Here is a 25871-nt window from a genome sequence, read left to right as displayed (position 1 = left end):
GCCGTCCTTGACTGCTTTACCAGGCCACAAGCAGGGAGCTTGACGGGCAGCAGGAAACTGGGATTAGAACCAGTGATGATATGGGATCCTGGTGCGTTCAAGTCAAGGACTTTAACTGCTAGGTCACCATGCCAGGCCCTCAAATAATCTTAATGTCCAATAGAAGGAGAATGGTCAAAGAAATTATTGCATAAAAATGCAAAGGAGTGGGCCTGGTGCAATGGCTCAGTAGTTAAATTCTCGCCGTGCAACCACCGAGATCCCTTCTAGACACTGATTTGTGTCCTGGCTGCTCCACTTCCCATCCAGCTCCCTGCTTGTGGCTTGGGAAAGCAGTCGAGTAAGGTCCAAAGCATTGGGACCCTGCACCTGCATCTTGGAATAAGCTCCTGGCTCCTGGATTCGGATTGGCTCAGCTCCAGCTGTTGTGGCTTTTTGGGGAGTTTACCAATGGACTGAGGATCTCTCTCTCTGCCTCTCTTTCTCTCTATAAATCTGATCTGTCTTTCCAATAAAAATAAATAAATCTTTTTAAAAATGCAACGGAGTTGTTATCTCAACAAATGAGATGAAAATCTATGGCAATATAAATGAAGCAGCAAATAATACTGCTATATCCAAAAGGCACACAAGTGCAATGAGCTGTTCTTTATGTAAAAAGGGGCATTTGCAGAACATATATGCTCACTTACATTTTTAAAAGCTGACTTTAGAAAAGTTATTTACTACCAAAAGGGAAAACAAAAAGACCTGATTTAAGAAAACTTATTTTCCGGTTCCTGTCCTGCAGCTCCGCTCCCCATCCAGCTCCCTGCTTGTGGCCTGAGAAGGCAGCAGAGGACGGCCCAAGGGACCCTGCCCCCGCGTGGGAGACCCGAGATCCAGCCTTCACACTGCTCCAGACTCTCGCAGCCATTGGGGGAGTGAATCAGTGGATGGAAAGTCTTTCTCTCCGTCCTTTTCCTGTAACTCTCCCTTTGAAAGAAAAATAAACCTTTTTTTTAAAGAGTTGATTTATATTCTTTGTTAAAATTCAATAAGCTGTCTGATTTCAGTTTAGTGGGGACATCTTTACCAGAACACCATGTGGGTGTGTATTTAATGCGCTGTTTCAGCTGAGGAGCAGAGACGGAGGCTCCCTCCTAACCTGCTCCCGGAGGGAAGAGGCTGCACAGAGGCCTGCACAGGGGCCCGCACAGAGGCCGGGACAGAGGCCCGCACAGAGGCCCGGACAGAGGCCCGCACAGAGGCCGGCACAGAGGCCGGCACAGAGGCCCGCACAGAGGCCGGCACAGAGGCCCGCACAGGGGCCCGCACAGAGGCCGGCACAGAGGACCCGCACAGGGACTCCGCACTACATTTCCATGCAGTAACAAGTTGGTAGGCCCTCCGAGGCAGCTCCACTGCTGGATATTCTCACTGTTCCTAGAATCCTGCAGCCCTCACATCTCCATTTTCTCTAGTGGAAAACATCCGAGCCTCCTGACTGGCACAGGGGGGCAATCTTAACACCATCTGCCTGGCACTGCATTTGAAAGCAGGACCTTTTCATTACAAGCTCCCTCAGGCTTCCCATTACATCCCACTTGAGATCTGCTACGACGACCAGTCACTAACCCACCTTTTAAGAAAGTAACAGAAGCAGATTTTAAAGCCTCGATACAGAAATGATCACTTTCAAGAACTGAACACTTAACAAACTTTTTTTTTCCTACTTAACAAACTAAAGCTGTATACTATCAAATCTGTCAATATAAGATTACACAACAAATGGATTTTTTTCTTTCTGCAAATCCCTTCAAACTGTGTATACCTTCCCAAGTTCACAAGTTCATTTTAACAGTTTGCGGCTGACCAGAAACCACCTGATCAATTAAGCTTCCAGGTTGACAGAGAGCATTTTCCTCAGGAATACTTGGAAAATGGATATTAGGATACTTTCCTATTAACGTAACAGCAAATTGTTACGGCTCAAGTTTAAAACCTTAACATCAAGAAAGACAATCCAATGCCTCCCTATTTGGGCTTGTGTTAATGCTGCTGGCAAGTGGGTCTAAGTACGTAAAACAACGTTATCACTAGAGACTGAGAACTATTTAACAGTCACCTTGAAAGTTACCTGCTAGAGCAACTAAGTGCATGCAACCTGTGCCACGGTTCGTGCATGTTACACCTTCCGATGAAGCACTGTCAAATAATAAACGACCCACGCGGTCTGCGCAAGTTTCGCAGAAGCCAACTCTCTTCCTCTCCACCGGCCGAGCGGCCGCATCGCAGCAATGCCCGCATCCACCCGTGCTGCCCACGCACAGCCACGGGTCCGGTGCGCCCCTCGCCCACGCGAGCCTCGCAGGGACGCGGGCGGCGGCTCTGCCCTCCGGCCCCGCCACACGCCCCCTCTGCGCAGCGAGCCCCCCAAGCACCGCCGGCGACATTACGTAACCAGACAGCTCCCCGCACTCGCACCTAGCGCAGCGCTCGCCTCGGGCGTCCGGGACAGCCGGGTGGGCACCGGCTGGGCGCCTCCGCCGGCCGGCCCAGCGCACCTCCGATCGCGCACAACGGGGTCCCCGCCGCCCCCCGACTCCACAGGTAGCGGCGGCGCAGCAGGGCCCCCCCGCCGCCCTGTCTCCGCTTTCCACCGTCCCTGTCGCGCTCCCTGGCCGCCACACCGGCCGGCCGTCCTCACCATGGTCTCGGCCGACTTTTCCTCTGCGCGGCCGCGAACACTCCGTTGCCTCCCGAGCCACTCTCGCCGCTCTCGCAGCCCCAACCACTGCCGCCGGAGCCGGACAATACCCCGGGCCCGCCTCGTTCCACGGCGGCCAATGGCCTCCAGCTTTGCTGGTTTGAACCCCGCAAATTACCCAATCGCATTCCTCCTTCTTGGTGAGGCTCCGCCCTCCCAGCGCCTCCTCCCTAACGGCTGTTTGTTTTTGCACACGGCACACGGAGGTGGGGCCTTTAGCCCCAACACTGTTATGTTCGCCGCCTCTCTCAACGCGCCCAAGATTTGACGGACAGAATAATGGATCAATAATAGTGCACACCAAAGAAACGGAATCCAATAAATACATCGCCCGTGAGCATGGGAGGCGGGCCTTCGAGGTCGACAGCTGGCTTTGCCAACGGGGCGGAGCGCGTTCAGGCGGCTGTAGCTTTCCCGCCCATTCTCGGCATTGGGTCGCCCGGTCCCCCGGTTTGTGCGGGAGGACGACGGCGTGTTTTGCTAGCAGGCTTGCGGAGGCGCGGGGAGGGCTCTGCGGCAGCCGGGCTCTGCGCGCAGCGCGGCCGGTAGCGTCGGCCGCCGCGGGGCCGGCCGGGCGGCGCCTCAGGACGCTTGCTGTCCTCGGGTCCTTCGGGTGAAGTTTCAAGGAAACTCCCCGCGGGCGAGCGAGAGGCGCGGAGGTGGAACTGCCTTCCCGTGGCGGAGCTTCTGCAAACGAAGGTGTATGAGCACCTGGCGCGGGAGCGTGTCCCGGCGACCTGCTGTGCCGCTTGCAAAGGTGCTTGGTCGTGGCCTCACCTCTCCCAGCCCGGACAGCACGAGCTCCACTTCGCCGCGGAGGAAACGGGCTGGGGCAAGCATAGTCACTGCCCCGTAGATAACCGGGATACAAGCCCGAAATGATGGCTTTTCTTCGTAAAAGGTTCATCTGTTTTTTAAAATGGGTAAGATCATTCGGGTTGACCAGATCCGCTGGACACAAAGCGGGAGCCATTGGAGAGACTGCGCCGAGCCTCCGGCTCACGCGTTCCCCGCCGCCCGCACGGCGCGGGGTGTGAACCTCAGTTCTCGCTACAGGTTGATCCCGGGAACTCTTAACCCCGTGTGCCGTTGCTCTAAATTCCATTTTAACGGTGCAGTGCTCTCTAAACTGCTATACAACCTTTAAGAGACAGTTTTTTTTAGAAATTATCTTTTGGTCACTCTTGTAAAGCACAGGTGTACTATTTTCCTATTTGAAAGTTTATTTTGTGGACGGGTGCGCTGGCTCGACACGGCAATCCTCCACCTGCTATCGCCAGAGTCCTACACAGAAACTATCCCAGTCCTGACTGCCCCGCGTCCAACCCAGCTTCCTGCTTCTGGCCAGGGAAAGTGGCAGAGGATGGCCTAGGTCCTTGGGCCCCTCACCCCCGTGGGAGGCTAGAAAGAAATATATTTGTGCAAGGCTTTTTTCTGCGTGAAACGTGTTGTGACAGAGAAATGGCTTGGTTTCTAAGAGGAGGCTTAACTGGCTGTGCCACAACACCAGTCCCTAAATTCTCTTGAAACACTGTGTGACATCCCTGGGCAGGCTGAGGACCAGTTGGCATCTGCCTGCGCTGCGTGGGACCAATAAGAACGCAGCACCTACCTCCCTTTTTGCTTAGATTTGTAATTCCAGAGCAGGGACCCTGGCCAGCAGTCCTTGGGCTTCTCCTTGGGCGTTGCCCCCTGGGCGGGGGAGGGGGGGGACCGGAGGAAAACAGACTGAAGGAGGGAGATGGACTTGACCCCACCTGTCCCTCCCTCCCTCCCACACCAGGCAGTTCACAGATTTGTCACCATGGTGCTGGCGTTTCTCACATGATGACAGCTGAATCCTTTTTATATATATAAAGATTTATTTATTTTTGTTGCAAAGGCAGATATACAGAGAGGAGGAGAGACAGAGAGGAAGATCTTCCATCTGATGATTCACTCCCCAAGTGACCACATGGCTGGTGCTGTGCCGATCCGAAGCCAGGAACCAGGAATTCCTGCAGGTCTCCCACGCGGGTGCAGGGTCCCAAGGCTTTGGGTCCTCAACTGCTTTCGCAGTAACAAGCAGGAAGCTGAATGGGAAGTGGAGCTTCTGGGATTAGAACTGGCACATTCAAGGTGAGGACTTTAGCCACTAGGCCATCGCTCTGGGCCCCCCACTTTTTAAGTACTTGTCAAACTAGCCTCATTTTCGCCAACACCCTCACCAGCACTGGCCAGCTTGCTTGTGGAGGACTGAGTTCCAGTTCCACAGGGCTCCTGAAATTATGCCTTTGATTTCGAGAGGTAATTACTAGTTGCTACCTTCATATTATGCCTTGAAGTTCTTTGTTACCTTTAAAAATGGTAGGTACAGCAAAATTGCAGGACATAAGAGAACTGTATGGGCAGTGTGGTGGTGAGGTAGGCTAATCCTCTGCCTCCCATAGGGCACTGGTTCTGGTTCCAACTGCCACGCTTTCACCAGTTACCTGCTAATGGCCCGAGAAAACAACGGAGGCTCTTTCAGGGTTTGGATCCCTGCGCTCATGGGAGACTCGGAAGAAGTTCCTGGCTCTTAAGGGCTGATGACTGATCCTCTGCCTACAAGCCCAGCATCCCATATGGGCTCCAATTCGAGTCCCAGCTGCTCCAGTTTCCTTCCAGCAACCTGCTTGTTGCCTGGCAAAGCAGCAGACGATGGCTTGGGTTCTTGGGACTCGTCCCCCCGAGGGAGACCTGGCAGAGGTTCCTGCCTCCTGTCTTGGATGGTCTCAGTCTGGCCATCACACCCGTTTGGGGGAATGGACCAGCAGATGGAGATCTTTCTCTGTCATCCCTCTTTGTAAATATGCATTTCCAATGAAAAAGCCTAAAAAGAAAAGTTCCTGGCTCCTGGCTTCTCAAGGGCCCTGCTCTGGCTGTTGTGGCTTATTTGGGGAGTAAGCCAATGGACGGAAGAGTTCTCTGTTCCTCTCTGATTGTCAAATAAAATAAAAATTTTAAAAATCGGTTATGTTCTGTCCACTAGTAATGATCGAATAGTTCCAATTGAAATAGCATCAAAGAGAAATGCTTGAATAAATTTCACAAAAGATAAAGGAGACTTTACACAATTTGGGTGAAAATGATTAAAGAAGGTGTAATCAGGGCCCGGCACTGTGGCCTGGCAGCTAAAAGTCCTCGCCGTGAACACACCAGAATCCCATATGGGCGCCAGTTCTAATCCCGGCAGCTCTGCCTCCCATGCGGGTCCCTGCTTGTGGCCTGGGAAAACGGTCAAGGACAGTCCAAAGCTTTGGGACCCTGCACCCGCGTGGGAGACCCGGAAGAGGTTCCTGGTTCCTGGCTTTGGATTGGTGCAGTACCGGTCATTGTGGTCACTTGGAGAGTGAATCATCAGACTGAAGATCTTCCTCTCTGTCTCTCCTCTCTGTATATCTGACTTTGTAATAAAAATAAATAAATCTTAAGAAAAAAAAAACTGTGGTATATCTACTCCATGGACTATTCCTCAGCTATTAAGAATGAAATTCTACCATTTGCAGCTAGATGGTCCCAACTAGACACCATTATGCTCAGTGAAATGAGTCAATCACAAAAGAAAAAATGCCATATAGTTTCTAATATAAGAAAGCCATCATGCAACGTGTAACTTGAATAATCTGTTCCATACTTTTTTGGGGGGGAGGGGCTTGATCCCATGTGTTTTGATGTTTTTGATTTCAGTTTCATTTATTCCAAATACTTCCTTTTCTCCTGTCGAATCCGTCACTGGTCCATGGATCACACGGCGGCGTCATTCACTCAGGAGACTTTGGTGTTTTCTTTTTGTCACCCGTGTGTTGGTTACTCTGGCACTTTTTCATGGTGCTGTAATTTTGTTGTTGTGGCTGTTCTAACACATACCAGTTGTTGACCTTGTTTCCTGGCTTCTCATTCATGGGAATGTACAGTGATGGAGTACTGGGGCCACCATATCCAGATGTGGGGATACAGTGCAATATCCATCCCTGCCTGCAAATCAAAGACGGACTCCCAGTGAAACTGCTGGAAATGTGCAGACAGTGGGATGCTGGACTGTCTGACTCTGTACCAGCAATGTCAGGGCACACTGAAATAGCAGACTGATGGAATCATGACTCCTTATTAAGGACTATGCTATTGGGTCCGACGGCGTGGCCTAGCGGCTAAAGTCCTCGCCTTGAACGCGCCAGGATCCCATATGGGCGCCAGTTCTAATCCCCACAGCTCCTCTTCCCATCCAGCTCCCTACTTGTGGCCTGGGAAAGCAGTCAGGGATGGCCCAAAGCCTTGGGACCCTGCACCCGTGTGGGATACCCGGAAGAAGTTCCTGGCTCCTGGCTTCGGATCGGAATAGCATCGGCTGTTGCGCTCACTTGGGGAGTGAATCTGAATCATCGGATGGAAGATCTTCCTCTGTCTCTCCTCCTCTCTGTATATCTGACTTTCCAATAAATAAATAAATCTTTAAAAAAAAAAGGGCTATGCTATTATAGCAACATGGGGAAAATCTGTCAGGAGGTTGGAGATTGGGGGGGCAATCCCAGTCTGTACCAAATTGTACGACAAAATTCAAAAATTCAAGCAAAAAATCGTGACAGTCTGCCTGCTTCCCCGGTTTGAACTCCCCCTCTCGTAGGACTGGAGAGTGGTGTCATGTGACCACTGCCCTTCCAAGTCAGGAGAAATAGGGCAGTGGGGAGGGCTGCCCTCTCCCTGTGGACACAAAAATGCAGAAACATCTCTCGCCTACCTTCCCCTCTCTGCCTACTCGAACTCTGAACGTGTTTCTGTGATTTCCTCACCTTTTTTTTTTAAAGATTTATTTTTATTATTTTTTCATTGGAAAGGCGGATGTACAGAGAGGAGAGACAGAGAGGAAGATCTTCCGTCCGATGATTCACTCCCCAAGTGAGCGCAATGGTCGATGCTATGCCGATCCGAAGCCAGGAGCCTCTTCCAGGTCTCCCACGCGGGTGCAGGGTCCCAAAGCTTTGGGCCGTCCTCGACTGCTTTCCCAGGCCACAGGCAGGGAGCTGGAAGGGAAGCGGGGCTGCCGGGATTAGAACCGGCGCCCATATGGGATCCCGGGTGTGCAAGGCGAGGACCTTTAACCACTTGCGCCACCGCGCCGGGCCCTTCCTCACCTTTTAAAATAAACTTGAGAGCCTGGCATGGTAGCCTAGTAGCTGAAGCCCACACCTTGAACGTGCGCACACCTGGATCCCATATGGGCGCCAGTTCTAATCCCAGCAGCCCTGCTGCCCATCCAGCTCCCTGCTTGTGGTCTGGGAGAGCAGTGGAGGACGGCCCAAAGCCTTGGGACCCTGCACCCACACAGGATACCCATCGGAGGTTCTGGCTCCTGGCTTCAGATCAACTCAGCTCCAGCCACTGTGGTCACTTGGGAAGTGAAACAGCGGATGGAAGATCTTTCTCTACCTCTCCTCCTCTCTGTAAATCCAACTTTCCTATAATAAAAAAGAGAATCTTTAAAAAAATTTTAATGAAAATATGTATTAAAATGTGTTTATTTTGGTTCAAAATGCTTAAATGCATGCGTATCCTAGACTCACTAACTCAGACATAGAACCTAGCTTAGCAACATGAAATATATCGGAACTCTGAAGCAACAGCCCTGCTTTTTTTTTTTTTACAATTAAAAAAAATTTTTTTAATAATCTTTACATAGTTGATTAAGGCACAAAGGGTCAAGGGCTACAGGAAAGTAGATAAGACCATTGTTTCCACATTAACATTATTATTATTTTTTCTGTATCTGGCATAAGCGGAGAGAAAAGGGAAAGCCCCTCCCAGCCTCCCACCCATCCCAGGTCCCCAATGTGGGGCATGCTCCGAGGGTCCTGATCATGCAGTTTTGATAGTTCAACATTTCTGAATTGCTGCCAATCTCACGGTTCTAAGCACGATGAAATCTATTCAGAATCTACTGGTTGACATAGTCTATTCATGGTTGGGGTTCTGAGATCAGCAGTTCAGTTGGAGGGATCCCCAAAGAAACTTCGTCTGAGGTGATCCCAGACCTGATTCTTGTGTGTGCATACCAGTACAGGATTCAACACAGTCCGTTGCCCCAATCAGCTTATGCATATGCTGCTGGTGGTTGCAATTGGTGGGTCATTCTGTTTCCAGCCCTGTCTTCCATGCAAACCAATGGGTGTTGCAGTCCAGCCTGATCCTATCCACTTCATACTTGGCCCTCATGCAAACCAGCGGGAGCTGCAGCCTAGTGGGGGCAACTCCCCTTACCCCCACCAGGTCTATCCCTGCCCGGTTCCCATGCTTGCCAGTATGTACTGCAGACTTGTCCAGTCTGTCCCACATCCCATTTAGCTTTCGTACATGTCAGTGGGCATTGAAGCCTAGTGTAACCAACCTGCCCTACTTTGCAGCCCACACACATACTGGCGGGTGCTGTTCTGCCTAGCCACCCCTGCCCCAGTCCTGATTTTCATGCTCTCCAGTGGGAGTGGTAACCCTAGAGGGAGGTGCCCACTATTTCCCTACTAGGCCACTCCCACTCGTGGATTATGCACTCTCCAGGTGGTTCTGCAGTTTAAACTTGACAGAATTTAACTTGAATTAGTGCCAGCCTCTGCCAGCTGATGAAAAGCCCTACTAGATGGGCACTCAGTAGGATGCTGAGGCTTCTAGGCAGAGGATTAACCTGTTGAGCCATGATTCCTTTGGCCTCCAGGATAATTCTCCAGTCAGCTTCCTTGATTTGTGTAGCATGGGGAGTCTCCAATGCGGGTGGGATGGGCCTGGTATGTACCATAAACACAGACAAGGCCAATTCCTGTTGGAAGGACTTGCACTCACAGGCCAGCGCAGGCCATCAGGATTTAAAAGCAAGCATGTGCTTAAGGAGCAGTCCATACCCAAACCACCCTTAGGATCTCCAGTGAACAAATCCGAACCTCAGCACAGTGAGTTCCTTGGTCCCTGCCACTTGGCAACATTGAACCCACTTTTCTGATTTCTGTAGTGGGTCCCAAACTGTGTTCCTTGGACAGCAGCTTCAGAGTTGCCAAGGAACTTGTTAGAAATGCCCCCCGGCTCTCCTGGGACCTGCTGAATCGGAGTGAAGGTGCCTGTGCTCCGTTCCAGCATCCTTACTCAGAAGCCAGGAGTGTCCCAGGTCTCCGTTGTGAGGGTCCAGGACTGAAGTGTTTGGACCATCCCCTCCTGCTTTTCCAGGCTCATTAGCAGGGAGCCAGAGCACAGGCTGAACAGCAGGTGCTTACGCTAATGCTCATTAGATGCCAGCAATAGGCTGCTGCTTACCTCGCTGCACCACAGTGCCAGCTCCTAGATTAATATGCCAATGCTGCTGGTTGCGCCCAAAACTTTTTTTATTGCAAAGTCAGATACACAGAGAGGAGGAAAGACAGGGAGGAAGATCTGTTATCTGCTGATTCACTCCCAAAATAGTTGGAGCTGAGCCTATCTGAACCCAGGAGCCTAGAGCCTCTCCCACGTCTCCCACGTGGGTGCAGGGTCCCAAGGTTTTGAGCTGTGCTCTACTGCTTTTCCAGGTCACAAGCAGGGAGCTGGATGGGAAGCAAGGCTGCCGGGATTAGAACTGGCTCCGATATGGGATGCCAGTGAGTACAAGGCAAGGACCTTAACCACTAAGCTACTGCACTGGGCCCATCTGTCAAACCTTTCTTGTTCCATTAACAAAAATTCCCATGTCTACCTAGTTACCTTACCCTAATTACTTGGAGTAATTATGCAGGTCCCATGAATGAAGGTCCACTTTCTCAATTTTCTTTATAACTGACTTATGGGTATAGAGCTGCTTCCGGGGATTCCTCATTGGTGGCTGGTCCTATTCTGTTCAGAGGTCATCTGAGTATAGTCTTGCACAGCTCAAAGGGCCAGACACATCGTCCAACAGGGTAGGCTGGAAAACCCCCTGGAACCAGCAGGAGCTGAGCGGGTTTTACTTGTTGGCACAGTGGAGAGGAGTCTAGCCCACACACTAACACACTGCTGTGGACAAGAATCGGGGGTGAGGCCAACACATGAACAAGGCCAGGCTTTACTGAGACGGAGAACTCCTGCTACCCAGGACGGAGAACTCTGCTCACTTGAAACTATCGTTTCCTGAGGCCAAACTCCACGGTGATGCCATTGGTCATAGTAGGTGGAACACAGGCATGTTCCTTGACTTGAACAGGTTTTCTTTTCAGCCACAAGAGAGGTGCTTTATTCTGGTGGGGGAGGCAGCCACGGGGTAGAGGGAAAGTGGGCGCAGGGAGAAATTCTTAACCTGAGAATGTAGGCAGGCATTCCTGGAGGTAAAGGGTGCCTGACAGCAAAAGGCTGGGAACATTCTGGCCAGGAACTCTGGACCCAACACTGTTCCTTTAGCAAAGCAGTGGTGATCGATGCAGTTTACCCCTAGGCAGCCACAATGCTGGTAGGTAAGAACAGGTCTGACACTTGTGTAAGAACTTAAGGGAAGCGAGTTGTCCAGGTTAAAAATCAAAGCAAGGTGCAATTTGCGATTTTGATTTCGTTCAGAGATGGGGCCCTGCAGGTGAGGGAACTGGCTGTCCTGCAGGTCAAAGAGGAAGCTCACCGACTCCACCCCATCTGTGGCCAGAGACACCCAAATAAGACACGGTAGCACAACATTGTCATCCACTTTTCCGCATACTTTATTTGTTACAAACATACAATTTTTAAATATAGACTGTAAAACTCCATTTGCAAAAGTCTGCTATTGTAAGGAGTGCACACCAGCAGGAAGGATTCTTAGACTTTTTCTATGAGTTTTTCTGTCAGTTTTGCTAGTTAGTGGTAAATACGGGACCCGCCATTTCACAGACCTGTCTGAAGCTTCTGGCTGTATTCACATTGCTCCTTTGAAGCAGCCCTGCTCGTCTCACAATTGGTCAGATCTGAGCTTGCACCTACAGGCAGTGAGATCCACAGCCCGTCTGGACTCTGCTTCTGAACGGTTTTCGGGAAGTTTGCTTTCTGAATGGGTACTGCACTTCACAGATTTGTCTGAATTGCCTATGCAGCTCTATGCTTGTTAAAGTGCATTCTTCTTTTAAAAAATAAGCAAGAGGAATAATCTTTACTCTTTAACCAAGGTACTTAAAAAATGAGCTTTTTGGTCTCTCAGCAGATATTCCCAAATTGATCCTATCACTACAAATTTTAGTGTTTTATTTACAGACATTTATAGGGCTATGGGTGAAGGGAACCTTACAAAATTAAAGGTGCAGCTTCTCTTGAAGCAGAACTATCAGTTCTACAAATTCATACATAGGAATACACACTTAGTGTACAATGCATAAGCATGTGGGTATTTATACAGACTGAAGACCTCTCCCCCAGAACCCCATTTTAAAGTACTTTTCAATCTAAACTTTAATTGTACATCTAAAACAGGAAGCTGTCTCCTGCGATTAAGATTCGGTTTTAATTCATTCAGATGACTTCCGTGGATTCGCTCCAGGCAGGACATCGGTCCCAGCTCGGAGCGAAGAACCCAGCTACAGGAGCTCTGGATACAACTGGCAGTAAGAATTCCAAGAGAACAAAAGCTGTGTCATCCGGATACATGAACAGCGGACGGTTTAAAACAGTGATCTTGGAGAAAATCTGAAGGTCCAAAGGGAAGAACTTCAGAAAAAGGCTAAGCTAGGCTTCTATTCAAATGCTGATGCCACTGAAAAAGAGATATGTGTGCCATCAACACGGGCCACGCCAGCCAGTCTCCCAAGTTTTTGCCCAATTTACTCATGTTAAAAGTCCAGAGCTTTTGTCTGGGGAGACACATGGGTGGGCAGAGCTTATCGCTAGTATCTTACTGGTGTAAAATACAACTTCCAAATTCTTAAAACACAAATTTGTTTAGTGATACAACCCATCATTCGTCTTGGGATTCTTCCTCCTTCTGAAAAGGAATTTAGAAGTGGAAGAAACGAGCCACTTGCCATGGTGTTTCCAAACACAATAGATTTTTCTAACCAACCCAATTTTGTAACACAGGTTTAGACTGTATGTGAACTATTTTGCCTCTAAGACAGCCAAATCAATTTCCTTGAATTTGCTGAAGAAAGGTGTTAGCTTCTCATCCTGCCCTCCTGTTATTAGCAGTCCTACCGAGTACTGAAACTGTTGCCACCTGCTGTTTTAACAGGGTTCCACCTGTCCCAACTGGAATTAAGGAGGCAGGAGTTAGATTTTCAAATTAAAATTATATTGATGGTATATTCCCTATTTCAATAGGAAATATAAAACATACTCATAAAGACTTCAGATTCAGGTAGATCAGGAGGGTTACAAATATTCCTGATATGGTACTAGTTTCATTTTCTAAATTTTAATTTTCAGTAGTGGCAGTGGGGCTGCATTTGTGTAAGTCTGTTAAATCCATCAGAAACAAAGCTAGACTTTCAACCAAGGACCAGGAATGGTGATTTTAAACAGAAGACTTCAGCCAGCCACAGAACGCACCATTCCAGCTCACGAGCCATCTCTCGAGTGTCTGGGGGTACCATCCGGCTGACAAGTACGACTGTGCACGGTAAAATCAAAAGAAATTCCACAGGATGGGACATAAACTTTTTTGTCTCTATTTTCTTAAAGGAAATGTAGTTCTTTTTTTTTTCTTTTCTACAAACTAACTCCCCCCTCCCCTGCCCCACCCACACCGCCCTTATTCAGTATATCGAATGGGAGTTGTAACTCTTCAGGCAGACAGCTAACTGAATTACTGTACTCTAAAAACCAACCCTGAAAACTAATCATCTCATTCACTTACTGGAACTTCAGTGCTGTTGTCGACAAAAAAGAAAGTTACCTTAAGGCTCAGGGAAAGTAACTTATTCAATTCTGAGTGCAGCATCGCTTACTCTCCCGTCCATTGGAAACTAGCAAAATGCATTCTGGATCAGTAATACAAACTTTCTAACATTAGCAAAGACTTGTACTTTTCTCTTACAGAGAGAACAATATTCATAAGCAGATTACGTAGGGAGCCTGAGAAACCATGATCTACATTACACAAAGAGTCCATGTATTTTGTGATCAAAAAGTGCTTTATCTTTGAGAAATGTCAGGGTTAAAATGGAAATATACAATGTAAAATCACTTCACAACTTTTTCAAGTGAAGTACAAAGAGGAAAAAGGAGCAAAAAGATGGAGGCTCTGCTCTCCGAACAGGCCTTCCGCATGCCACTTAGGGGTATTAACGTAAAGTTGTTTTAAGAATTAATACTAGCGGGGTCTCACACCACTCTACTCTAAAACCTGAGATTGGACATCAAAGCCGTCAACTTTGTTACTCATCAGAGCAATTCTGACACTTCCTAAAAATAGAAGACAACTCAATCGGTTTAACTCCAGGGTCAAAAACATGAACTTTCCCCAATCAAAAAGGAGACTGATCACAAACATATACCGAGTGGTGCAGAGCAACCACTCGCAGTAAACGAGTCATTTTCACCTAAGCAAAAAAGTCACTTCTCTCCTTCCCCTCTCATCAAGGCCACACTTTTTTCAAATGAATATCTACTGAGAGATCAGTTGTGCATTGGACGAAGTACCATAATTGGGTTAAGAATGAAAATAAAATTTACAGTGAAGAATACTTATGTGCGTGGCTTACACACTCCAGCTTCTCCTCCAGGGCATCCACCTGCAGGAGCAAGGCGGATGCAGCGTCACCTTGCGGGTTACACCCTACACCCCTGTGCAGCCAGCCACCAGAGTGCCTGAAGTGTGTAGCCGTTTACAGACCACTCAATATGAGGGCATTACTATAACCAGCCTCTTCTGCCCACAACCCTGCATTTTCAGATAAGACAGGATAATTGTTTTGTTTTGAGAAAACCGAAGCTTGACTCTCTTAGAAGACCTGCAATTTCCTGCCAAGTGAGCCAGAGGTAACAAAGGAAGCAGGAGGCTGATGGCCGCCCGCGCCGGGCCCCTCGGTCACTTGGCAGGAAATAATTATGGGAAGTGACGTGACAGCAGCTGTGTGGATCACAGCCACAGACATTGATACCACCTACATGCCTCCGACAGTTACATAGGGTGTCTGGGTTTTTGGTTTGGTTTTCACTTTGATTTTTGGTGTCATACAGATTTGTACCGGTTTCTGCAGCATATGCACTGAGCAATCTGCTGACTAGAACTGCCGTTCCACTTGCTGAAACGATGCATAGGGACAAGAGAAACCAGAAACGAGTAGAATCTCTTCACAAGTGTTTTTTTTTTTTGCTCCTTTGATTCTATTCCTAAAATTTGGTATTTCATTTCTGAATACAGTAGTTTCAGAAACAACCCCTGCCAAAGATGTGGAAAGGGGTTTTAGTGCTTAACCTCCCAGGAGGAGGACCATTCCGATCAGCTAGGATGGTCGCCAACTTACAGACAGAACCTCCAGCTCCTCACAGGAACAACTGCAAACCAAAGCCAGCAAGCGGCTGTCTCCGTCTGCACGACGCTGCGATCCGGCTGGCGTTGGCGAAGACCGTCTCCTTAGCAGGCTGACAGTTAAGAAGGAATCTATGCGCTTCAGATTTCTGTTGTCCCTAGTGACTGGAATGAGGGTCAGTGAAGTGCTACAACCCACCCCCGTCCTTCTGCAACCTTCCTGCAGCAGGAAGAGGCGCGAGGCGCCCCTGCACGAGAGACAACCCTTAGAGATTGGTTAAGACTTAAAAACCCACCACTATGACATTTACCACTTAATCTTACACAGGCAGGTCAAAATTTTAATATAAATTACTTTTGCCAACACATAGCTTATGCATTCTTTGCTCCTTGTTTTGGAGGATTCTCAAATTGATATCTAAAGACTTACATATGATATCTTACTGTTACATGGTCTAATGACTAAGAAAATTTCTCTGGTAACCAAAGCTGATGCCGTATATGGCCGTGCTCTTGGCATACACTCCATATGCCTCAGACCACTTCCACATTCTTTCTATTCAGCTAATTATAGCTTAGTAGCCACTGGGGAAGGACTGTGAAGACCTGTCATTTCTACAGAATAGAAAGGCAAGGCTTGTTACTGCAATTCAGCCAACAATTCCGCCAAACAAAAAAAGGAAAAAAAAAAAGCCAACCCCTTGGAAAGGAGAGGTACTGCACCTTGGCTCACCGCAGCTGAGCAACAGAACCACACTGAAGCAAGAAAACGAGTTGGTCTACACAAAAATTGTACGTGGCTTGAAAACAAAACAAAGTTACAGCAATCAACTAAAGCTGCAACCTTGATTTTCACTGCTGCCTTAGAGTCTGAAAGTAGACAGTTTCTGCAAACCTAATGCTAACTTCTCAGCTCTTTCACTAAAACTAGTTAGGAATTTGTTCTCCGCAGCAAAGAAAAAAAAACACTCAAAACACATAGGTAGGTACAGCAGGACATTGTTGAAAACAGCTGCCTTGTGGTACAAAATACAGTACAAGTATACGGATGTCACTAAGACATCAAAAATACTATTGCTCCCATACAATTTAGGAAACATTCTTTGCAACGGAGAAAAATTTAAAAGAAAAGCTTTAAAAAAACCTGTTTAAAAATCTACTGTGGATGATGAGTAGAGAAATAGTCTGAAAAGGGCACCAATGTCTGTGGCTTTTCCACTGTGTTAGTTTTGTTTTAAAATCTAAGATCAACAGTATTTGGAATCAGTCCTTTTTAAAAAAAGCCTAATTATATATACACAATTATTTCCCTCCCTCAGCCACAAATACATGAAAACGACCTTTTTGTAGTTACTTATTTCCCAATAAATACAAAAAGATTGTATAGATTGAATAATACCAAAGTAAGATAATAAAAAGGATATGCAATAAATTAAAAAGGCAGCTCAAACAAAGGGCAGGCGTGCAGTTAAAACAAATCCTAAGGTCGTGGAGGTGGGGTTACGTGCCTCCAGGTTGAGAAGTGTCACACAAAGAATACCAGAAAACTTTGGAAAGAACATCAACTACCACTCAATTCAAAGTTGCCTAGATCTATGGCATTCGAGGAATACCTTTGGATGGAGGTCGAATTAACTTGATTAGTAAAAATAATTTCTACTGAAAATCCATTTAAAATTTAGAAGAGGCGATCCTTGAAAACCCCAACTTTTATTCTTGAAAGACAGCTGGGTGAACTGGCACAAGCCAGCTTGTTGAAATTCCAAGATGGTATAAAAATGCTTCCAGGGTAGAGTCAGCATATTCACACTTACTTCAGTTCCACTCACAGATGGATTTCGGCTTCCGCCGGGGGCACTGCTTGAATCGCTAATCCATCATTCGCCAACTTTGACTGTGAGGTACTGGTACAATGGAACAAGTTCTTAAAAATCTATTTTAAAAGAATAAATGATGCTGGAATTCTGAACCTGAGGATCTTTAGTGTGTGAACAAATCCACAGATTAAACTGAAGGTAAATGAAGACTTCAGCTTTGATTATTTCCAACTTTTCCACGAGGACGTGTAATCTGTTAAAGCTCAGGCTTGGACAGCCACACTGTTCCTTTAGTATCTTCGAGGTTTACGCTTTAAGATTCAGCCAACCAGTGGCCGTACCAGCCAATCTGTCGGCACTCACTGGCTCACACAGGGAGACCCAGGGAGCTGGCTCTGCACACCTAAGCCGTTTGTTTCTGGATGGCGACCCTTGCGAGGAGAGAACACGGAGGGACTTCAGTGGGCAGCAGAGTCCGCTCCAGCGCTCCGCCTGCCTTTCTGGCCTGCCTCAGCAATCCCCATTATTCTGAACTTCCAAAAAAAAAGAAAGAAACCCAAAAAAACAAAACCCAACAAAACAAAACAAAAAACACCTTTTGGCCAACTATTTCAGTACTGGATTCTGGTTCAAGCATTGGTATCTGAATTCATCTGCATCCCGGAAAACGATTCTGCAAAGAAGACAGGGGCCTTGGTCCAGGTTCCATGCAAAACCATTTTTTTTTCCCCCGAAACAATGGATCCAATTCATTTGTGGCTTCTCCGATGGCTTCTGCACATTCAATTCTGCCCTGTCCATGATTCCGCGGCATCCCCTTCCGTAACCCTCCTAACGGGGGGACTGCACAGGCCTCTCTCTCCTAAGAATCCCGTGAAGATCCAGATGCTGATTCGATGGAGGTGAAGGGACACTGCCGTGGTGGGCGTGCAGCGCCCTGGGGACCCCGGCCCGCTTCACTGTCGCTCTGGGGACGTTACTGCTTCTCTAACTGTCCGTGTCTGTTGGCTTGCGGTTATTTCTCTTAACTACAGGATTTTTTTTTTCTTTTGTTTTCTCCCGGTGGGGCCTCCCTCGTCCCTGGGGCGGACGGGCAGGGGCCGGCGGGCGCGCCTCAGTCCTCGTCCACCTCCTCGCCCTCGGACTCGCCGCCGCCGCTGCCCCCGGCGCGGCGCTCGTACAGCTTGTCCCTCTGGCGCTCCTGGATCTCCTTCATCTCGTCGGCGTAGCGGCAGAAGGCGCCCCCGAACTTGCCCCAGGCCTTGAAGGGCACGGTGATGGCGTTGCGGTAGGACGGCTTCACCTCGCTCACGCGCAGGAACACGCCGTACTTGTTGCAGCCCACGTCGAAGAAGAAGCGCTTCGAGTCGACCGTGATGGACGTGCCCTCGGGCAGCTCCCCGTACAGGCCGGCCCCGGGGCCGCCGCCCGCGCCGCCCGCCAGCTCGTCGTCCTCGGCGCCGTAGTCGTCGATGAGCTTGGCCAGCGCGTCGCGGAACTCGATGAGGCCCTGCGCGGGCAGCGCGATGGTCTGGCCGCTCTGCAGGCCGGGCCCGGGCCCGCCGAAGCCGCCGCCGCCGCGGTTCACGGTCTGGCGGATGCGCAGGAAGCGGCCGCGCTGGTTCTCCTTGAGGTCCAGGTAGTACTTGCGGTTCTCGCGCACCAGGAACTCGCTCTTGAGCGCGCGCCGCGGGCCGCCGTCCTCGGCGCCCGCCGCCAGCTGCTCGGGGCTGCTGGGGCCCAGCTGCGCGTAGTGCTCGATGAAGTCGCCCAGCGAGTCGCGGAACTCGGCGGCCACCGCCATGGACAGCGTGAGCCGGCTCTTGGAGCCGCCCGCGCCCACCTCGGCGATCTTGAGGAAGCGGCCCTTGGCGTTCTGCTTCACGTCCAGGTAGAAGCGCTTGTTCTGGATGTCCAGCCGCTTCGAGGCCAGCTCCTGCGTCTCCTGCTCGCCGCCGCCGCCGCCGCCGCCGCGGGGCGCGGGCTGGAAGCCGCCGGGCCCGCCGCCGCCGCCGCCGCCGCGCTCGCTGCCGCTGTCGCCGTCCGCCATCTTCTCGCCGCCGCGCTCGCGCCCCCGCCTCCGCCCTGCGGCTCGCGTCCGGGCCCCCCGGCCTCGCCCGCCGGCTCCTCACGCGCGCCCGCCGCTCATCGCCGGCCGCCGCCGCCGCCGCCGCCGCCCCCCATCGCCTCCGCGCCCCGCCCCCGCCGCTTCCGCGCCGCCCGGCCCGCTTCCGGCGCGCGGCGGTCCCGGACGGCCCTCCGCCCCGCCCGCGGCCCCTGGCGGCCGGAAGCCCGCGCGCCCCGAGGCCCGGCGCGCGGGTGACGTCACGGGCCGCGTCGCCTCGCGCCGGGCGGGCGGAAGGGCGGCCGGGCGGGCCCTGGCGCCTGCCGGGCCCCGCGTGGTCGCGGCCTGCGGCTGTGTACGCGGCTCGTGCGGGAGGCGGTTCCCGGCGGGGTTGGCGAAGGCCTCGGAAGCCGCTTGGGGTGCCGGGGCCTGAGCTGTGGACGTGGGGGACCCGGAGAGATGCGGGAGTCTGGACCCCGCAGCCGTGCTGAGAGGTGTTATTTCCGGCAGGGAGGCGGCCTTCAGGGTCCCAGAGGTAGTGAGCTGTCGCTGTCGTTCAGCAGCTGACAACGCCTTCGAACGCCGTAACTTGCTGACTTTAAGTTTCCCCGTCCTGGGAGCCTTGGGAAGTGTCACGAGAGGCACTTACCGAGGACAGACCCTGCAGTTGCACGACCCGGTTCGAAATGTGTAAGCTTGACTAGTTAATGTGCCCAAGCTGAACTTTTCTTTTTGTCGTGAAATACAGGTGTAATTAAACAGTGTGGTAAAGGATCCGTGCCCAGAGTGTATCAAGAACTTGTTGCAACTCCGTGTACATAACGTTTAAAAAAAAAAAGGCAAGGAATTTCAGGCCTACCTTGACCCAGGCGATGGGCTACACCTCTCCTCCTGACTGACTCACTGCTATTTGCAGGGGAAGGCAGCAGAAGACGGCCTAAGTCCTTGGGCCCCTGCACCTACTTGCCTCTTGGGCTGAAGGCTCCCTGCTTCTGCTCCAGCTCCTGGCTTGGCCTGGGTGGGCTATCCCCACTGCTTGTGGAGGCCACTTGGAGAGTAAACCAGTGGATGGAAGATCTCTCCCTCTCCACCTGCTTTTCAAGGAAAAAATTTTTAAAGGATTTATTTATTTTTAGTTGGAAGTCAGGGAAAGAGACAATAAGATCTTCCGTCCATTGATTCACTCCCCATGCGGGCGCAATTCCCAGAGCTGCGCCTTTTTAAAGCCAGGAGCCTGGAGCCTTTTCTGAGTCTCCCACTGCGTGCAGTGTCCCAAGGCTTTGGGCCATCTTTCACTGCTTTCCCAGGCCATAGGCAGGGAAATAGATGAGAAGTGGGGCCCCTGGGACACAAACTGGGGTCCATATGGGATGCCAGCACTGCAGGTGGAAAATTAGCTTGCTGCGTCACGGCACTGGCCCCCCAGTCACCTTCCTGTGTAGGGGCTCCTGCTGCTCCATTCGTGCAAAGGAGTCTGTCTCTGTTCACCTCTGAACCCTTTGGAGTGAGCGAACAAAGCTTTTCCTATGTTGGGTTAATGCCTGGTCTCTTTGAAATTCTACTCTTTTGTTTTTAAATCTGACCTGGGATTTTCTCCCCTTCCAGATAGTCAACATTCACACATTTTTGGAAACTTCATGGTTCTGATTTTTAAATGCCTGAGATCATAGAATTTTTATGTCCCATATATAGTTTGTCTGGAATGTATTTTGGTGTGTAATGTGAAGTGAAGAATCCGAACAATGTCCTTCAAATGGCCAGCCAATTGTTCCAGTACTATTTATTGGATAATCCTTCAGGGACGGGGCTCAGCAGGTGGACACAGGCACAGGTTATTTTAGGCAGAGGGAACATATGTCCCAGCTGCTGAGTATGGGTGTCTGGAGCCCAGGACCTGTGAGGAGTGGAATGGGGGGAGGCCGTGGGGGTGGCTCGGCTGAGGCCCACCGTGGGCACCTTTGATGGCGGGGGCAGAGAGCTCCGGCTGGGTTGAAATGTAGGTGGGAGCTTTGGAGCCATGCCAGTACTGTGCTGCTTGCTGCCCTGTGCTTTGTGGAGCTGACCTGTGGGAGTGAGCGGCATGGGAGGGCTGTGGTAGGTCGGGGAGGAACTTGGAGCATTCAAGAGACAGCTGAGAGGTCCCAAGCAAGTGTGGAGGGTGACTGGGGAGCAGCTGCCTTCCTCAGCAGAGGGGAGAGAGTTTCAGGGTTAAGCTGAGGTCTGTACCTACCTAGTGCTGTGGGCATCAGGGGCTTGGCACTTGGCACTCAGGGCTGTTCCCATGTATTTTAGCAATAGCACACTTTGTCCCCAGAAGTTTATGATTCTGGGTGGCCTTAAGCCTCTGCATCAGCTGTGTTTTGGCAAGTCGGGCATAGCATGAGTGAAGCTGGCTGATTGGGACACCCGAGTCTAGTGGCAGGGTGAGCCATTGGGGGCAGATGAGCCAGCAGATGGGCTGTTTTGCCCATCTTATTTTTATTGCTATTATCATATTATGATATAGTTCCATAGGCCTTGGGATTTCCCTTACCACCACTCCAAATTCCCCCTCCGAGTTCCCTTATATTATTACTATAACATTGTTCTTCATACATAGTCCTGTGTTCATCATTGCAGGCGTGGACAATGGCAGAGTCCATCATTCTATTGTCAAGATAGGTAACAGTTTCATTGGTAGTCCATCTTTGATCTGGAAGTAGAGATGCACACTGCATGGTAGCTTTGCATGTGGATATCATAGTCTCCATTGCACAGTTACTATACATCCCCTTAAACAAAAAGCCACAATAAAAAATCAACAACAGGAAGAAAAATAGAAATTTACAGCACCATGAAGTTATCAAGAGGTTTTGACAGTTCAACAGTCCTGAATTGTTGTCAATCCTGCCACTCCAATTGCGATGAAATCCTTCCAGAATCCACTTGCTGTTATGAATGCTCTGATATTCAGTGCTGACACTTGGTTGGAGCAGTTGATTAATTTGTTCTGTCCTCTGTCCTTTGCCATGGTATCAGGTGTCCTCTGGATGTTCCAATGTACTGCCATATCCTCCATTTGGATATGCTGTCCGCTGCTCCATCTGAGCCACTGAGGAGGCCCAGCTCTGACACATGCATTCCATGGTCAGACCATGGAACCTGCAATTTTCTCTATGGTTGTGGTTCTGAGTCCGACAGTTCATTTGGTAGGGAATCGTCAAAAAAACCTCATCTGAGGCCATCCCAGACCTGGTTCTTGTGTGTGTTTGCCAATACAGGGTCTGGCACAGTCTGGCACAGTCTGGCACGCAAATCAGCTTACGCACACACTGGTAGTTGCAATTGCTGGGTCAGTTCTATCTCCAGCCCTGTATTTTACACAAACCAAAGGATGTTGGAGTCCAGCCTGATCCTACCCACCACATACTTGGCCTTCATGCAAACCAGTGGCAGCTGCAGCCTAGTTGGAGTGACCCACAATAACCCCCACCAGGCCTGCCCCCTATCCTAGTTCCTGTGCGTGCCAGTATGTACAGGTGACTGGTCCCGTCTGCCCCATATCCCATTCGACTCTCATACATGTCAATGGACATTGAAGTCCAGTTCATCTCAACCAGCCCCACTATCCAGTCCACACTGGTGCCAGTGGGTACCACCATCTGTCCAGCCATGCCTGCACCTGGCAGAATTTGCCTCTCGTGCCAGTATCTGCCAGCTGATGCTGTGGCAAAACCCAACCCACCTACACCCACTCTGACTTATGCATGTACCAGAAGGTACAGTTAGCCCAGCCTGGCTTTTCCCTGATCCAGCTCACATATAGCCCATCAAATGTTGTGGCCCTGCCTGACCTGGTCTGCCCCCATCCCAGCTTTCATGCTCACCAGTGGGAGTAGTGGCCCAATAGGGGTACCCCCGCAGTCTCCCCACTGGGTCTGTCCTCACCACTCCCTGGGTTTCATATGTGCTGGTTGGGTGCTGTGGCCTAGTCTGGCACAGCCCGCCTCAACTCAGCAGGACTGTGTCGCTTCTCTGTCTCTACTTGTGCTTTCCAAATAAATAAAAAATGTCTAACAGAACAAGTGCTCACACGTGAATGCATGGCAGGAAGTGTGTGGGGAGAAGCTACTGGTGGCAGAGGGCATAGCCAAAGGCCACAGGGGCCCATGAGGCAAGAAGGGGTACCATGGGGTTGTGCCAGAAACCCCTGGAGGCCTAGAGTGGGCGCAGGGGTAGGCACTGGGGAGGGGGCTGGGGGCTTGGAAAGGGACCAGCGTCCTGGTGTGGAGACAAGGTGGCCTGAACTGCGTGTAGGCACTGAACCTGCCGATGGGGCTGCAGGCAGCAGATGGGAGTGGGCTTTGCCAGGGCTGGGAGGTGGGGCGGGGTGGGTGGGGATGCCAAGCTTGAGGGATGGCTTCAGATGGGCAGTCCTGAGCAGAGCCAGGCCCGGCATTTGATGGAGCTGGGCCAGGAGAATGAGGAAGAGGTGGTTACATGTGACAAGGAGGGAATGACCTTCCAGTTTTGGACTTTGAAATAAAAAATGTCAACTGACTGGGCGGATATAAGAACGGTGTCGTGCTAACCTGCCTCTTCCTCCCTCTCCATTTCCTTTTCAGCTTGTGTGTGTGTGCGTGCCTCTGTGTATGTGCACATATGTGTGTGTGCATTTTTTCATTTCTGTTTCCCAAAACAAGGCCGCTGTCTCACCCAAGTCAGAATTGAGAAAGCAGCACGCGCGCGCGCGCACACACACACACACACACACACACACGCATGCGCACGCACTGCTGCCGCCCCAGCTGGCGTTTCCTCCCTGCCTCGCCCAGTGTCCTGATTGCAGCAAGGGCACTTCCCCAGCACTCAGCGGCGCAGGCCTTCCTTCCCCTGGTCCATGGCTTTCTTGGTTGATTCTTTAGTATACCAACAGCATCTGGAGGAGCAGGGGCTGGGTCTTGTGGCCACTGTCCCCCTGTGGGGTTTGAAAAGCTGCAGGTCCTCAGAAGCTTGCCGTCTGCCCTTCCCCCCACCCCCACCTGGCACACAGACAGTGCTGCCTGATGCCCGGGTTGGCGGGAAGAGCTGCCAGGAAGGCCTGGGAGCCATCCAAAGGGGTTCATGCCTAACCTGGGCTGGAAGCCACGTACAGCTCCCAGAGCCCTTGCTGTGAGCCGTTGTCTTGTCTTTTCCACCCCTTGGCATCTGAAATGAAACTGGAGAAGCAGGTGAGAAGGCAGGCAGCTGTGTGGTGGGCCCAGCACCCTGGCATGGGCGCCCCCAGACGTCCAGGCCAGGCCTCTGTTGCAAATGCGTGGCAGCTGACAGAGCCTAGCATCCAGCTGGCGCAAGCCAAAGCCTCAGGCTTGGATTCATGTGCTCGAAGTACGATTGTAGCTCTCGTACAGTCTGAAGAGCTTGCCTCATCCTGACTCTGGTTGGGGACTTGCACCTGCTGTTTGTTCTGGGGGTTCTGTCTTCCTCACCCTGACACTGGGTTCCAGAAAATGCAATTTCTTCTTGGACTTGGGGCTTATTGGTCACCCTCAAACCCCTCTGTGATTTGGGGCACCCCCAAAAGTGGAGTTTTGATTGTGGAACCTGTACTCCCCCAGCACTGCCCCGGTCCTGGGAGCCCTTAGGAGACATGTCTGTGACAGAGCTGGAGCTGTGGAGTGTTCCAGACCGCTGCAGCCCGGCAGCCTGCGAGTGTGGTCTGCCTGCCTGCCATGTTCCCCTTTCCAGCTGCCTGGCAGGGATGCCCATGAGGTCCTCGCTGAATGGCCTTGAATAGGGAGGGACAGTGCAGCTGCTGCTATGTGTGTGCTGGGCGTCTTCTCGGAAGACCCGGCTTTTACCAGGGTTCCAGCCACCCCCTCCCCAACACACATGCCTAGTTTCAGAGGGCAAATGCAGGTGCCCCAGTGCCATGACCTCCAAGGGAGCGGTACACCCCACGCCAGTCGCCCGCCATGGGCAGGTCTGAGAAGCTTACTCCTGCTGCTGGTGTGCAAGCCCCGCCACCCCACAGGAAGAGGACACACGACAGCTCCTCCCAGGGTGGCCGTGGCTCTTGCAGGCCCTCTGGCCAACAGCTGAGGGGGAGGAGCTCCCGGCTAGACTCCAGCTGCCCTAGCCCGTGCAGCCAGCTGTTGTGTGGACAAAGCCTTGAGTCAGGACTCTGGTGCCAGCTGCCACAGGCAACAAGTTTGTCCTTTCCGGGTGCCCTCGGTCACTCGGGGACTTGGTGTGGGACCGGCCAACAGTCCATCTGCTCTGGCTTCTCACCCAGAAAATCTTGGTGCCCCCCTGTTTTCTTCCCTCCCCTTCCAGAAGCGCCTTCTGGCTCGGACCGTGGCTCCTGCCTTGTTTCTCCGTCTGCTCCTCTGCTTGGCCAATGCCAGGACCTCATGCAGGCTGGCCGGTGCCCAGGTCTGCACTGGGCACTGCTCAGAGCCATGTGACAAGGGGCTAAAGCAAAGTGTGCCCATAGCCTTTAAAAGATCTTCCCCGAAAGAAAGCGGCACATGGAAGGCGGTCTAGCCGTGTGGCATTGGGCTAGAATCAGAGACGGCGATATGAGCTCATGGCTTCATTCCACACGCGGGTGGATGTTGGAATACACAAGCGTAGTCACACACGCAGAGAGAGAAACCCGCGGGTGTGCTCACACACACAAGGAGAGAATCACTTGTGCCTGTTCATACAGACCTAAAAAGAATACACATCTTATTCGCACATAGATTGGTACCAAAATATACATGTGTATTCCTGCATATGCAAATGCAGCAACACCCAGGCACATTTTCCCATGTGCTGATGACCACG

The 25871-nt window shown here is 51.0% G+C and overlaps 2 protein-coding genes across 3 annotated transcripts in view; both read right to left on the bottom strand.

Moving 5' to 3' along the window:
• Window positions 1–19162, bottom strand: part of LOC121145897 (histone H2A.V) — a 28063-nt gene extending 8901 nt beyond the window's left edge. Inside the window, exons 1-2 of one of the 2 annotated variants that reach the window (XM_040965072.1) lie at window positions 19129–19162; window positions 2690–2704 (exon numbers count right to left, since the gene is read on the bottom strand). In XM_040965072.1, the coding sequence (XP_040821006.1) occupies window positions 2690–2692 (3 nt within the window). In that variant the 5' untranslated portion in view covers window positions 2693–2704; window positions 19129–19162. Of the gene's footprint in view, window positions 1–2689; window positions 2799–19128 lie in introns of those variants that run through there. The other variant, XM_040965071.1, reaches the window with a different exon arrangement.
• Window positions 17966–19059, bottom strand: PURB (purine rich element binding protein B). The gene has a single exon (XM_040965069.1). The coding sequence runs from the start codon at window positions 19044–19046 to the stop codon at window positions 18111–18113; it is 936 nt and encodes a 311-aa protein (XP_040821003.1). The 5' UTR covers window positions 19047–19059; the 3' UTR covers window positions 17966–18110.
• Window positions 19163–25871: the final 6709 nt, after the last annotated feature.

This window comes from Ochotona curzoniae, unplaced genomic scaffold, assembly GCF_017591425.1.
Source record: "Ochotona curzoniae isolate NIBS_2020 unplaced genomic scaffold, NIBS_Ocur_1.0 scaffold_3835, whole genome shotgun sequence".
NCBI lineage: Eukaryota > Metazoa > Chordata > Mammalia > Lagomorpha > Ochotonidae > Ochotona > Ochotona curzoniae.
This window is presented reverse-complemented; position numbering and strand designations above follow the sequence as displayed.

Excerpts from the sequence above, each read along its gene's own strand:
- PURB (XM_040965069.1), bottom strand. The coding sequence starts at position 19,046 with ATGGCGGACGGCGACAGCGGCAGCGAGCGCGGCGGCGGCGGCGGCGGC.